Source organism: Monodelphis domestica, chromosome 4 (genome assembly GCF_027887165.1).
Source record: "Monodelphis domestica isolate mMonDom1 chromosome 4, mMonDom1.pri, whole genome shotgun sequence".
Classification (NCBI taxonomy): Eukaryota; Metazoa; Chordata; class Mammalia; order Didelphimorphia; family Didelphidae; genus Monodelphis; species Monodelphis domestica.
Window position 1 is genome coordinate 369,363,547 of NC_077230.1, and position 16,017 is coordinate 369,379,563.

At 37.9% G+C, this 16,017-nt stretch overlaps 1 protein-coding gene across 3 annotated transcripts; it reads right to left on the bottom strand.

The window, feature by feature from the left end:
• Positions 1 to 276: 276 nt before the first annotated feature.
• On the bottom strand, positions 277 to 16,004 carry ZBTB8OS (zinc finger and BTB domain containing 8 opposite strand). 3 transcript variants are annotated; one of them, XM_001366515.4, is made up of 7 exons: positions 15,562 to 16,004; positions 11,527 to 11,551; positions 11,138 to 11,259; positions 9,921 to 10,003; positions 8,771 to 8,823; positions 3,162 to 3,198; positions 277 to 1,480 (listed from the first exon to the last, which is right to left on the bottom strand). In XM_001366515.4, the coding sequence occupies exons 1-7, from the start codon at positions 15,656 to 15,658 to the stop codon at positions 1,394 to 1,396; spliced, it is 504 nt and encodes a 167-aa protein (XP_001366552.1). In that variant the 5' UTR covers positions 15,659 to 16,004; the 3' UTR covers positions 277 to 1,393. The 3 variants fall into 3 exon arrangements, with proteins under 3 accessions (XP_001366552.1, XP_016278014.1, XP_056651272.1); XM_016422528.2 differs by lacking the exon at positions 11,527 to 11,551; XM_056795294.1 differs by lacking the exon at positions 8,771 to 8,823.
• Positions 16,005 to 16,017: the final 13 nt, after the last annotated feature.

The window sequence follows — 16,017 nt, forward strand, 5'->3', positions numbered from 1 at the left end:
CACTGGCAAGTCTCTAAGGGGACATAGATTCACTATTCCAGTTGCTTCTTCCTGTTCCAACCTGTTTAAGCCTTTTACCATTATTGCTAATATTGCTATTATCATCACCAGCAATGTTTCCATATCCCGGGTTTATAGTTATGGTGTTCATAAAGTGTTCCATTGTATCAAGTTGTTGTTTCATGTATATTACCATAAGCTTCAATTCAGAATCCTTTTTAAACCAAGCAATCAGTGCCTTTAGCCGATTTCCATAAACACACAGAAGCATGAGACTTGTACAAGACAAACCTACAGATTATAGTAAGGGGAACATCTGTCATTACAGATTTCATACATTCCAATTCAAATACAAGGTGACCAGAAGTTAGGGAAACTTACAAATATACCATAAGGTATATACATTATATATTCCCATAACATAAACATATTGCTTAACATGCCTGATGACATGTTTACATCCATTATTACTGAAGAATTAAATAGTGTTATTACAATGTCCTTTATACATAAACTTGAACAGGTTGTTACAATTTTAAAAAATTCAAAAAACAGTTTTCCCAAAATGACCACTCCAAGATGGCTGCCAAGAGCATGTGGTACTGTCAAAATGACTCCCCTAGGCAAGCCAAGCCCTCAGAATTCTTTTGGGCCTTCCCCCTCAGCTCCTAGAGGTTCAGAAATACTCTCTGTCACATGTCCCTGTCAATCACTTGGAGGTTCACATTGCAAAGCCCTTTTGAATTCTTCCATTTCCCATTACATTAGGTTCTGTTTGTTTCCTATTGCTTATCTAGGGTTTCCAGATTTGTCAAGACTATTTACCACTTCAGGAAGGTGGCAGAGAGGAAAGGAAGAAGTCTGGATTACAAAATATCAGGTAATAATTGTGAAAAACGGTTTTCTACATGTAATTTAAAAAAACAAGTAAAAATTCCAGATGGATTACAAGAGACATAGTATCTCATAGCAGCTCATCATTTAAATGTTTCATATATATGTGTAAATTAAAACTATCTTAGCAAATTGGATAACAAGGAAAATTTACTGAAACCTATCTTCTCAATGACCCATTTTCAAAAATGGAAAATGAAGAAAAGCCCATAGGGCTAGTATTCTTCAATGTCAATAGTTGGGATAGGGAAGATTAAGTTTCTTGTCACTTTTAGCCAAGAATTTGTAAATAGGCAACATACTGTCACCTGACTTTTTCTCCAAGTTTTCCTAGAGAGGATGGAATATATCTGTTCCCCAATTTTTTCAGTTTCTTATAAAGAAGGCTAGTTGTCCATATCTGTCCTTCTTCTTTCTCTCCTTTTTTTTAGGTCAATCACTGTATTTTTTCCTCCAGGGAAGAGAGACAATGGTTCTTTTTGAATTTCCTTTGATTGTTTTAAATGTCAATAATCACAAAAACTTCTGGCTTCTCCTCATCATAGACCTGCATTGCTGAATATGTTATTGCCTTGACTTCTGTTCCCTAAAACAGTGATTAGAAATAAAAAATTAAAGTTAAATTTAAAAGGAAACAGTAAAATATGAAATCATAAACTCTGATAACAACATGGCATAAAAACTAAAAAAATTATGCTGTTCTCTTCCTCTACCTACGTACCTCCTTCTACTGCCTTTCTGAGGCTAGGTAATACACTGGATAAAGCACTGAACTTAGAAATCAAGAAGACCCAAATTCAAATCCAGATACTTACTGTGTGATCCTAGGAAAGTCACTTAAATGCCTCCAGCCTCAGTTTCCCTCATGTGTAAAATATAGATAACAATAGCATTTACCTCCAGTTGTTGTGAGGATGAAATGAACTAATATCTGCAAAGTACTTTGCAACCTTAAAGTGCTGCATGAATGCTCTACTTTTTATTCTCACTCTCTGGTGCTCATCTCCTCAGACCTCCACTTTTACCACTGATCTAATTGATTAGGTGACAGTAAAACTACCAAGTAGCCATCAAGAGCACAAAACTTGCTAGGAGTGGCTTCAACTATTTTGGTTCTCATCTATGGCCTCTACAATCCTGGGCTATTCCCCACTCCCCCACCCTTAATCCCTTACCTTCTGTCTTAGAATTGTTACTAATTATTGGTTCCAAGGAAGAGGGCAAGAAAATCTAGGCAATTGGGGCTAAGTGACTTGCCCAGAGTCACACAGTTAGAAAGTATCCAAAGCCAGATTTGAGCCCATCTCTAGGTCTGGCTCTCTAACAATTAAGCCACCCAGCTGCCCCAAGACTTGTTCTTTAGAAAGAACTTAAATTTCAGGGTTGGAGCTAAAAGTAACTTCTGAAGCCATCTAGTTCAACCCCCATATTTTATAGATGTGGAGACCTAGGCCTGAGGATAAGGGTAGAATGGGGAATACTACGTGACTTGGCTCTGATAATACAGGTAGTAATATCAGAGGCAAGATTAGAACCCAGGTCCTCTGACCCCAGAGGTCAGAGATCCTATACCACAGAGCCTCAGAAAACAATGTTTAGCATATAGTTAAAATCATATTGTTCTAATAAAAACTATTTAACAATATGCTGTTCGGTCCATACCTGTGATTCCCTCTACCAACATGTAGATTAGTAACTGCTTTGCTGCTTATGGATTTATTATTACTCAGAGCTGCCTGGGGGTGCCAAAAGTTACCTGGATTACTGTGTATCATTCAGCCATGTGGTTTCTAATAACTCACACTTCTACAGGGCTTTCACATTTACAACATGCTTCACATGCATTGGCCATTTATGTCCAGGCAAGTCATGCAATTTCTGGGAAAATTTGTCTATAAGGATGTTCTGTGAATGTGACTTGTTCATTACAGCTAGTGAGGTAGAAGTTTTATTTGAAACACTTAATATTAGGAAGGGGGCAGCTAGGTGGCTCAGTGGATAGAGCCAGGCCCAGAGACAGGAGGTCCTGTGTTCAAGTCTGGCCTCAGACATTTCCTAAATGTGTGACCCTGAGCAAGTCATTCAATCCCAATTGCCTAACCCCTACCACTCTTCTGCCTTGGAACTGATACTTGGTATCAATTCTAAGATAGGAAGTATGATTTAAAAAACAAACAAACCAAAAATAAAATACTGGGAAGGAAAATTATATCATATCTCTCTTGCTTTGGGTAAAAAAATGTTTAAGGTTACTGATTTTTACATACCTGAGGATGCTTATTCAAAGAAAATTCTTCTCCCCACCTAAAGAAAAATTAAGATATGGTTAAATCTTCCACAAATATAGGAATTTCCGGTGGATTTTTGTATTATAAAATAGCAGTGAACATTTTTATGGTACTTTAAGGTTTGCAAAACCCTTTACATATATTATTTAATCATAGAAATTTAATTATTTTATAATTATTTGATCTTCATGAGGTAGGTAGGTGCTACACAGATATGAAAAACAAGCACAGACAGATTGCATATATGTCTGAAGTGAGAGTGGGGTGGCGGTGTTAAGATATATATAGCATCTATTAAGAATCCAGGTGCTGTGATAAATGCTTTTGACAACTATTATTTCATTTAACCTTCACAACAACCTTGAGAGGTATTATTATCATCCCCATTTTACAGATGAGGAAACTGAGACAAGGCAGACATTTGTCATGGTCATCCACACCTTGTAAGTATCTGAGGTTGAATTTGAACTCTTTCTGACTCTAGGCCCGGTGTTCTAATCACTATGCTGCCTAGTTGCCTCAATAAGTGACCTGAAATGTCAGTAAGTAGGCACATAGAGAGGAAAAAATAGGTGCCTATTGTAAAAATAGACTTGAATCCAGGACTTCAATCCCCAGAAGCCCTTGCTCCACTTCCCCAGAATGCTTTGTAATCTCACCTGGGCCGAGAGCGAGATGGGGGTATTTAAACCTGGTTGTGAATAGGCTCTCTTTGGACTTCCGTGTTGGAGCAGACGGGTCACTTTTTGTAATTTAGGTGAGGTTGTCTATTGTCTAGGCTCCTGGGCCTAGATGCGTGCTTTCTTATTCTGTATTTCTTTAAATAAACCTCATAAAAAATAATACTCTTTACAGAGAGAAACTAATTTCTTCCTGCCTCAGTTTCCTAAATTTTAACTGTTACATTATTTAGTTCATTTTGACAGGTCTATTATCTGTAAAAATAATAATGGTCAGTTATAAAAATAGATTGGGAAAATATGCCAATAGAGGTTCAAAACTGTTTAGAGATTTTTGATAGATGTAACCAAAAGTATGTTCAGGGATAAAATGAAATGAAGCTCAAATGTGAACTTCCCTTCAGGGCCAGGCACAAAGATGCTAAAGAGACTCTTATAAAAAATAAAATACTTATTGAAATATGTAAGGATAACAAGGATTTCTAATTCTAAGGGATTCTAAATCCACCCAAATAAACTCCCTTGTTCTGCAAGGAACCACTTCGCCTGTGTTTCACAGGCTACACTAATCCTCCCTGATCTGACTAACCCAAATTTATTACTATTCTAAATAAAACTATATTATCCTTAACTTCTTTTTTTTTAATTATATTTTATTTGATCATTTCCAAGCATTATTCATTAAAGACATAGATCATTTTCTTTTCTTCCCCCCTCACCCCCCATAGCCAACGCGTAAATCCACTGGGCATTACATGTTTTCTTGATTTGAACCCATTGCTATGTTGATATTTGCATTAGAGTGTTCATTTAGAGTCTCTCCTCTGTCATGTCCCCTCAACCGCTATATTCAGGCAGTTGCTTTTCCTCAGTGTTTCCACTCCCATAGTTTATCCTTTGCTTATGAATAGTGTTTTTTTCTCCTAGATCCCTGCAAATTGTTCAGGGACATTACACCGCCACTAATGGAGAAATCCATTACGTTCGATTATACCACAGTGTATTAGTCTCTGTGTACAATGTTCTCTTGGTTCTGCTCCTCTCGCTCTGCATCACTTCCTGGAGGTTGTTCCAGTCTCCATGGAACTCCTCCACTTTATTATTCCTTTTAGCACAATAGTATTCCATCACCAACATATACCACAATTTGCTCAGCCATTCCCCAATTGATGGGCATCCCCTCGTTTTCCAATTTTTGGCCACCACAAAGAGTGCAGCTATGAATATTCTTGTACAAGTATTTGTGTCCATTATCTCTTTGGGGTACAGACCCAGCAGTGCTATGGCTGGATCAAAGGGTAGATATTCTTTGGTCGCCCTTTGGGCATAGTTCCAAATTGCCCTCCAGAATGGTTGGATCAGTTCACAACTCCACCAGCAATGAATTAATGTCCCTACTTTGCCACATCCCCTCCAGCATTCATTACTTTCCTTTGCTGTTATGTTAGCCAATCTGCTAGGTGTGAGGTGATACCTCAGAGTTGTTTTTATTTGCATCTCTCTGATTATAAGAGATTTAGAACACTTCTTCATGTGCTTATTAATAGTTTTGATTTCTTTATCTGAGAACTGCCTATCCATGTCCCTTGCCCATTTATCAATTGGAGAATGGCTTGATTTTTTGTACAATTGATTTAGCTCTTTATAAATATGAGTAATTAAACCTTTGTCAGAGGTTTCTATGAAGATTTTTTCCCAATTTGTTGTTTCCCTTCTGATTTTAGTTACATTGGTTTTGTTTGTACAAAAGCTTTTTAGTTTGATGTAGCCAAAATTATTTATTTTACATTTTGTGATTCTTTCTATGTCTTGCTTGGTTTTAAAGCCTTTCCCCTCCCAAAGGTCTGACATGTATACTATTCTGTGTTTATCCAATTTACTTATGGTTTCCTTCTTTATGTTTAAGTCACTCACCCATTTTGAATTTATCTTGGTGTAGGGTGTGAGGTGTTGATCTATTCCTAGTCTCTCCCACACTGTCTTCCAATTTTCCCAGCAGTTTTCATCAAATAGTGGATTTTTGTCCCCAAAGCTGGGATCTTTGGGTTTATCATATACTGTCTTACTGAGGTCTCTTTCCCCCAGTCTATTCCACTGATCTTCCTTTCTGTTTCTTAGCCAGTACCAAATTGTTTTGATGACTGCTGCTTTGTAATATAGTTTAAGGTCAGGGACTGCAAGGCCCCCATCATATGTGTTTTTTTCATTATTTCCCTGGATATCCTTGATCTTTTGTTCTTCCAAATGAACTTTGTTATGGTTTTTTCTAAATCAGTGAAGAAGTATTTTGGTAGTTCAATGGGTATGGCACTAAATAGATAAATAAGTTTGGGTAGGATGGTCATTTTTATTATATTGGCTCGTCCTATCCATGAGCAGTTAATGTTTTTCCATTTGCTCAAGTCTAGTTTTAGTTGTGTGGCGAGTGTTTTGTAGTTGTGTTCATATAGTTCCTGTGTTTGTCTCGGGAGGTAGATTCCTAGGTATTTTATTTTGTCTAAGGTGATTTTGAATGGGATTTCTCTTTCTAGTTCTTGCTGCTGAGCTGTGTTGGAGTATCCTTAACTTCTTAACTTTGCCTTCAAATTATAAAACAACAAAGGCTAGCTGATTTGAGTCTCAACAAGAATCAAGTTAGGACTCTGAGCCTTAACAGACTCAGAGTCCCAACCAAAGACCAGGTTTTTCTTTGGTCTTCTCAGAGTTAAATCAATCTATAAACACCACAACAGATAGTGAATAGTGTTTCCCAAGTTGGGAAAGGAAAACACTAAGCTCCTTCAGATCTTGCCTTCAGACAGAGAAAGAGGCAAAGATATTACCTCCTCCAGCCCTGAGAGAGTCCCTGTGTGTGTAACTCTGCCAACTGCCAGGGCCAACTGCCACTCCCAGAGAAAGTAACTGACACAGAAAAAGGGTTATAACTGTCAACATTTGAAATTAACATGTTCTCTCATCTCTGCTTCAAACTCCAATTCTTTCTTAAGCCAGCTTCACTACTTCTTATCTCTAACCTAATAAAACAATACTTATTTTCTATTATCATCCTTGTATATCCCAGTTTTTCAAGCACTTTGGTACCAGGAAGATAGAAAACCCAATGTATAGAACAAAGTTCTCACAGAGGGTGCTTGACAAATGCTATTTTAACATACAACTATTTCCCTAATGAGATTTTAAATGAAAGGGAAACAAAACATCTACTGGTTATTCCTTGAATATTCAGAAGATTAGGATTGAGAGGGGAAAATGAGAGGATTTAGGTCATGAGGATAGAATGGCAGTTTTGGTGCCCCCAGGAGTCAGCTGGGAAAAGGCAACAATAGAGTCAAGAGATCAAGGGACAGGGGCAGGCAAGATGTCCTTTGGACTGCCCCCCCCCCCCCCCCGGACGGCCGAGGCAAAAGAGAAAGCCATAGTTGGCTCCTAGTGTGAGAGTCAGTGGAAGGAGAAAGTTTGATAAACTGAGGCAAGAGGAGATTTCATTTTCTAGTCTTCCATGTTTGGTGCTAGCCAGGGGGTCCACATGGCTGCTGCAGAGTAGAAAAACAAATGGAGAAGCAAGGAAAGTAATCTTTCTCCTTCATCCTTTTCCCTTACTCCTTTCTGATTTAATAAAATCATTAAATCTGAAGCCAGTTACTGAGAACCAAACCTAGAGACAGGAGGTCCTAGGTTCAAATCTGGCCTCAGACACTTTCCAGCTGTGTGACCCTGGGCAAGTCACTTGACCCCCATTGCCTAGCCCTTACAACTCTTCTGCCTTGGAGCCAATACACAGTATTGACTCCAAGATGGAAGGTAAGGGTTTAAAAAATAAAAATAATAAAGCCAGTCTCATAATTTTCCCCCTTACAGGTGGGTAAATGTGTATCTTTAAACTGAGGTCTGAACACAGTTTCTATTTTATCAATTTTATAAAATTATACAATGCTATCTTTCTTGATTCATCCTTTTAGATGTGACTCCTTAAGATAGTCAAGTATCATGGATGAAGAGCTGGCTCTGGGACCAGGAAGACCTGGGTTGGAGGACTGCCTCAGACACATATTGGGTGGGTGACCCTAAGCAAGTCCCTTGACCTCTTACATATCACAGATGCTTTCTAAGACTATCAGCTCACATAAAGTACTGCACCTGCTTTGATATGAGAGTTTAATCAGAGTTCCCTAAACCAATAAAATCACAGCTCTGGTCCCTCTATCTCACTCCCCATTTCATAATCTCCAACCACTCCCCATCATTGCCAAGACCAAAAAGAAGATCCTATTTGGAGTTCAATATGCTTTATAGCCTGCTCTCCTATCTTTACAGGCTTTTTACATCTTACCCCCAAGTACTCTGCAATCCAATGACAAAGGTCTTCTGGCTATTTCTTACAGAAGATACTTCATGTATTTCACTTTCCGCCAAGCCTAGAATTCTCTTTTTTCCCTTATCTACTTCCTAGCTTATATACCTGTAGCTTTTCCTGACTGCCCTTAATGCTGGTGACATATCACAATTATTTCCATTTTAGCCTATCACTTCCTTTTACCAACCTGTTTGCATTCTGTCTCACCACTTAAACTGTGAACTCCTAGAAAGCAGGAACTATATATATTGCCCTTCTTTTTATCCCCATTGTTTAGCACATAAAAGGCACTTAATAAATGCTTACTGATTGGTATAAGCTTGGTCTCAAAGAAAAGATATGTGAAATACTTCCCCCCTTCTTTTCAATAGGTATAGAATGTTGCCTTTAACACCAAATTCAGTTTGTTTCACTGAACTGCTTTTTTCTTCCTCTTCTATTCTCTGTTATAACAGGTAGCTTTCTAGATAAAAGAGGCCATCAGAGACATAGTGGGAAAGTAAGATATAAGAACAAAAGAGCAATCAAAACAAAACTAGGCTTTTTCAACTTACCCAATTGATCGTAATTTGAAGTTTCTTTGGTCAATAGATAGTACTTTCACTTCCTAAGGAGAAAGATTAGAAGAAGGTCTGTTTGAATTACCCAATACTAACATTTCTAGATAAAAAGTGACCATGGTTGTCAGAACCTTGCCTTCAAGCGAAAGGAATTCAAATGTTAAGTAACCAGGGAAAAGCAAATGTTTCTAGTAAAAATTAAGATAATTTCTGATTTATTACCTTTTTTACATATTTACATAGTCTGAGTAAGCTTAACTTTATTTGTTTTAAAAACCCTTACCTTCCATCTTAGAATCAATACGTTGTTGTATTGGTTCCAAGGCAGAAGAGTGGTATGGGTTAGGCAATGAGGGTCAAGTGACTTTCCCAGGGTAACACAGCTGGGAAGTGTCTGAGGCCAAATTTGAAGCCAGGACCTCCCCTTTCTAGTCCTGGCTCTCAATCCACTGAGCCACCAAGCTGCCCCCTAAGCTTATCTTTAAACAATCTATAGACTGCAATTTTGAAATGAGTCAACAGTACAATATGGCATCCATAAAGCTAATGTAATCTTAGGCAGCATTATGAAAGGTCCAATGTCCAGAATTAGGTGATAGTTAATGCTGTACTGTGCCCTAGTCAGAACACACCTGAAGTATTGGATTCAGTTCTGAAGATCATATTTTAAGAAGATTTTTGATAAGCAAGAGTACCTACCGCAGAGGAAGCAGGTAGGTGAAAAGTTGTGATTTCATGACATGTGATCATTAATTAAAGGAATTGGGGATGTTTAGCTTGGAGAAATAAAGGTTCAGGGAACAGGATTGCTATCTTCAAGTATTTGAAAGGCTCTTAAAACATCTGTGTTGTAAAGAAATATCAGACAGCAGAATCTGTAGCAATGAATTAAAACTGCAGAGGCTACCTTAAGCTTGATATTAACTAGCACTTCCTAACAAGAGTTCTCCAAAAGTAGAATGCACTTTCTTAGAAAGTACAGGTTTCTCCCTCCCTGTAGACATTCTGATCAAGGTTGGATAACCACAAATATCTGTGCTGGTGTAGAGGCTGGACAATATGGCTTTTGAGGTAATTTCCAACTGAGATTCTGTGCAGTGGATAAAAATTCCTCTGCTCAGGAACAGAGAAGATTATTGCTTACCCGTGGTATGAAGAATTCATTGGCACTAAATTTATAAAGCCATTCATCCAAAAAGTGAAAGAGAAGAGACTGTAGGTCATCTCCTACAAAAATCAAACCAGAAAGGGTTATAAATTTACTGTTGCGCAAATTCAGAAATGATTTTTCCTTCCTCTGTCCTAACAAAGTAGATTGTACCCATCTTATATTTTTCACTTTGCCTATTATATATTTATTATATAGTACTGCATAATGATGTATGGGGCATCTTTGCTAGATTATAAATGTCTTGATTATCTTTTCCTCTCTCCAGACCCTAGCACAGTACATGTGCTCAGTCAATGAATGGATAATGGCAAAACTACTTAAGAGCAACTCTTGCTTCCACATTTTCTACCTTGAATAAAAAACAGCAACAAACTACTTATCTGTGCCTACATAATATGAAAGAAAGAGTATGTTTGGCTGATTAGCTTTTTTCTCATTTATATCATAAAAAAAATTCAATAACATAAAATGCCATATTTATAGCAACTCACTCTTTGAAGAATGCACTTTTCCTAGAAGAAAAAAGTTTTAATGGTGCCTTAAAAACAGAACAAAAAAACCCTTCCCTTACTAAGTATTAGTTCCAAGGTAGATGAGCAATAAGGGTGTTAAGTAATTTGCCCAAGATCATACAGCTAGAACTTGTCCATCTAGCTGCCTCATACCTTTTGGTTTTTTACCACAATATGCTTCCCAATATATTCCACCAAGGGAGCATGTAAAGCAACTGGCGGCAGAGAGGACATCAAGTGCTGGGCCTGGAGTCAGGAAGACAGCCATTCAAATATGACCTCAGACACACATTTTTTTAGCTGTGGGATCCCAGGGAAGCCACTAACTGCCGTCTACCTCAGTTTCCTCGACTGTAAAATGGAGATCATAATAGTACCTACCTCAAAGGGTTGTTTTGAAGATCAAAGTGAAGAGCTTGGTGCTAGCACATAGTAGGTGCTTAATAATGCTTACTAAATGCTTACTGTTTTCCCCGATCCATAGAACCCTCCCTTGAAGCAAAAAGTAGTAAGCACATCAGAAAGAATGGCCATGTCTAGCAAAATGTGCATCTTCTATACCCCTAGCCTCTCACCTCTGCCAAGGAGGTGACATTGCCTTGGGCTCTGAAACTAGTTGGTCACTATATTTAACCAAATTTCAGATGCCTTTGTTTTGAAAGAAAAGTGCATTTTTACCTTCTGCTTGCACCTCAACTGTTTGTAGCGGTTCAACAGTTCCTGTGTCTGTCATGTAACCAAACATGGCCATTGCACACTGCTCAAATGCTTCTTCCAACGTGTCTCCCCAAGCATGTAACCTATAGAAATGGGTTCAAGTCACCCCTGCAAAAGAATCACTTCAGGGCAAAGGGATATCAGACCAGCCTAAGCACAAAAAGACAAACTGCACTGACAGTCAGTGCTTTGAAACCACCACTTTCTTATTCCAGAGGAATCAAATTAGATAAGAGAAAAAAGGATGAAAGTAGACTATAAAGGACCTCCTTTTTAGTTGCAATTTAAATGTAGATTTTCAAAGGAATACACGCAGCAATGTTATGTCCTTAAATTCCAGTAATACTCACTGTACATCAGCTGTGTGATCCAGATCTAAGGGAGGGAAAAATACTAATGAGACCCTAAATTTGAAGTTCATATAAGACATAAAAATTACACCTGGTTCATTATTATGAAGACTAACAGAATATTACATCTTTCATACTCTTTACCAATTTGTACAAAAAGTTATTAATAAAGGTTTAAATCCATCTGGTTATTTTTGTATCAGGAAGTACTGTATAGTAAACTGATAGCTGGCCTCATGATGAGTTCAAGTTCTAGGCTGGGGCAAGGAACTAAATTCAGTTCCCTAGGTAACTTTCTAAAACTATAGGTTGCTGTGAAAAGATGCCAATCTGCAATGATAAAATTATGAATTCAATTTAAAATTGGTATTATCAGATTTAACAAGTCAAGTCTGGAACTAAAATAACTGACAATTCCTAAAGGAAATGGCAGCAATTATGCTCTTTCTCTGTGATCTAGAGAGTATCTAAGAAATTACTTGTTTCTCAATAAGAAAAAGACATCTAACCAAGTGAAATTTCCTATCATTAGTAAACAACAAAAACATAGTAGAGTATACACTAGTATAACTAATAGAGTATAGTTGAATTTCCCCCAACAAGGAAAATTAGATTTTACTTCTGGGTACAATATCATTCAGGGAATTACAATTTTACCATGGAAGACTAGTGAAAAGCTTTTATTAAATTTTGCTTTTTTTTAGATAGTTAAAATACTGAACAATAAAAATTTTGTATAAGTAGAAACCAGATTTTATATATTTTATGATCTTCATAAAAGCATTCAAAGCTACACTTTACAAAGTACTTGTAATATTCCTTTGTATACAGATATATATCCATATACCAACAAAAACATACATATATTATATGATATACTATATGTATATGTATATGTATATATGATATGATATATACAATTTCTACTGTATCTAAAGAGTTCTGCTCAAAGATGAGACACAAAAATAGAAACGAAACAATATATATTTATAACAGCTTAATAGTTACAATTAGAGGAAAGAATAGGAATAATTTTTGTTACTGTTTTATGAACAGTAGGTAAAACTGCATATTGGGAATTGTGAAGATGGGATTAACTCTCCCCTGCCCATTTTTAGACTTAATCACCAGAAAGGTATACTCCCCACTTACACTTGAATGGGGGAGGTCTGTGACCCACATGTGGGATAGTGAGTGATGAATCAGAATCTACTGACTAACCCCTGGGCAGTCCTAAGCAAAGCTTTAGCTGTAATTGGTACACGCAAAATGGAAGGAAGTCACAGGAAGTGATGAAAAGGAATGGTCTTTAAAAATTCCAAGAGTAGTCTGGGGTTTCAAGCTGGAGCTCCTTCAGAATGAAAGAGCACTAGGCTAGGAATGAAAAGACTTCATTTCTACTCAATTTTGTCTTTAACTATCTGTATAAATTTGATTGTCACTTAATACCTCTGTGGTTCACTTTCTGGGGTTTATACCTGTTCTATATACTTTACTGGATTGTTCTGAGATTCAAATTTGTAGTATCTTTCACTTCTGTTCCTTCTTTTCCATTCTCACTATCATCAGCTAGTCTAGGCCTCATTAGTCTGTCTTTTAGAAAACTCAAAATATTACATAATAGCTGGCATTTAGCTACATAAATGTGTCATAATGATTATCCAGATTATCATATTAACTTATTCTTCTTGCCTCTAATGCTTCTCTTCTCTCCAAGTCACTCTACAATTAATTCACTGCCAAACTGCTTTTAAAAAATGGTGCTTGGAGAAGCAGCTAGGTAGCATAATGGATACAGCCCCAGGACTAGAGTCAAGAGGACTGGGTTCAAATCTGACCTTAGATACTTTCTAGCTGTGAGACTTGTGGGCAAGTCACTTAACCCTGATGCCAAGATTGCCAAGTCCTCACTACTTTCTCTTTTTTAAACTCTTACCTTCTGCCTTAAAATCAATACTTAATATTGGTTCTAAGGCAAAAGAGTGCTATGGTCTAGACAGCTAGCTAAAGTTAAAGAAATAACCCAGATGTTCATCTAATCAAATTGGAAAAGTCAAGACACTGGATATTTCCCCCACTCCTCTATAAACCTTACATTGTATAAAGACTTTTATGTTCCTTCCTAAGTAAGGCTGCCCTAGAGGGTTTCTTTAGTCATATTTCTCCCACTTAAAAGTACTGGGAGAGAGGAAATTCATAGAATGTAATTCCTCCTGGGCTGACTATTGAATATTGCATGAACTCTATTACATACTTTCCATCCAAACTGCTTTCATTGGCTTTCAAGGTTCTATCTATCCTACCTATCCCTTATTATTTACCAAAGGGTACCATTTTTTCTAGTCTAGCTAGCTTCTACAATATCCCATAGACATCCCCTGCTCATTTCTCTGCTTTCCATCAGGTTGTTTCACTCAACTGGATTGCTCTCTCTCCTTTCCTCTTGCCTAGTCAAAACTTTTCCATCCCAAATCAGACTCTTCCTCTTCCAAGACATCTTCCCTGACTAGTCTTCATTGATCTCCCTCTTCACTGAACTCTTGTAGCAACCTACAATTTTAACACTCAATTACATTTTATTATAATGCTCTCTAATCTTTCATGCCTACTGGTGCTGGCTTCCCCACTAGACTATAAACTCTTCAAAGGAAAACACCTGTACAATCCTTTGTATATAGTGAATATTTGTTCATTCATTTTGTATCCCCTACAATGGGAATACAATAGTAGAGTACTATAAGTGCAATAGAAAGAATGTGGGTTCAAAGCTCTGCTTGCAAAGATCTCTAATTCCTGTGTGTCCTTGGACAAGTCAGTTCAACCCTCCGGATCCCTGTGTCTTTACAAAGTGGAGTTTGGACTAATGATTTCTGAAATCCCTTCTAACTTTTAAATTTATGATCTTGTGACTCAGCCTAAAACCTAAATATATAGTATACACTAAAAGAACTTTAAATATATAGTATACACATTTATATTTGATAATCCACTTAACCTCAAGCTTTAAAAATAAGAAACTCTGTAAAGCAATGCTAATATAGAAATGTTTTGCATGGCTTCATATGTATAATGGGTATTATATTGTTTGCTTTCTCAGGCTTGCCAGGATAACAGTTTTTCACTGAGTCTAGACTTCTGACTCTAAGACTAATAATCTTAATTTCAACTCTTTCCATTCAATACACCATACTAATGGATCAAAGGGTCACAGAATCTTACAGTTAAGGAAACTGAGAATCAGGGAGGCTAAGTGACTTTCTCAAGGTCACACAGATAAATAAGTAGCAGAGAATGAGTCAAACTCATGTCCTTTGCTTGAAGATCATGTTTCTTCTACTGTGTCATTCTATTCATTAATGAAGATTTGCTTATTTTGGGAAGACTTTGATGGCCTAACGTTAGTATCTATACCCTTATTTCTCCTAGTATATAACCTACTTGTTTTTATGCTATTTAAAAACTGAACTCAAGTTGTTCTACAGTGTTTTTCTCTCAACTTGATTAAGTTGTGGCGGGTAGTATCTACAGGAATGCCTAGCACACAACAGGCACTCAGTAAATGTTTAAAGCTGGAAGGGCTCTTGAAGATCAGAAAATGTAAAGCTTGAAAGATTCTTAGAGCATTTGTAAAATGAGATTGGCCTAAATGACCTCTGAGGGCTCTTATGACTTCAAATCTAAAATCCTAAGATCTAGTCTTTTACAGAAAAAGACGCTGAGGCTCAAACGGGGGAGGGACTTGTCTATGGTCATATAGATAGCAGTAAATTTGGACAAGACTACTCTGACAGTGCGCTGTTGGGGGCAGTATGCTGGACTTGAGTGTGGGCTCCGGAAATCCTATCGGTATGACTTTAGGCCCTTTCTGAGCCTCAAGTTCCACCTCTGTAAAAGTGGTGTGGAGTAAGATACAGTATAAGATTCAAAAGCAATCTAGGAGGAAGCTCCCATTGTAGCCAGTTCTCCACCCAAAGGCGGCCCCCCTCTGTATGGCAGCAGCTGCCTCAAGGCCCAAACCTGATAAAGTGCACTCACACTCGTACTTCCGGATGGCTGGGGGGTATTTGGCCTTGATTGCCTTTTGCTCTTCATTCAGATTGTAGTCCCTCTCGTCTTCTCCATCCTGCGCCATGACTGCTACACCTAAGACTCCACTTCCGTCCTTCACCTACGCAGCTTCCGCCCGGAGTCCCCTCCCCTCGATGCGGGCTCTTAAAGGGCCAGGCATTAGTTCTTGCCATCCACCTTAGCTACGGCCGCTAATCCTAGACACTATCACTTAGTAGTGAGGAGCTGATGGGGGAGGGGGGGAGTGGAGGGGAGGTCAGTGGGAGCTGAATTAGCCCCCAGCCTCTACATAACTGTGGGTCTAGGCGAGGTTGCCTTCGCCCCAAAGGAAGTTGGGTTTCCCTCAGTAAAGGGTTCCCTCTCGCCTCAATGGAGGGAAATCCTGGATCTCTTCTGTCGAAGGAGGTCAAAGAGAGAACCTCG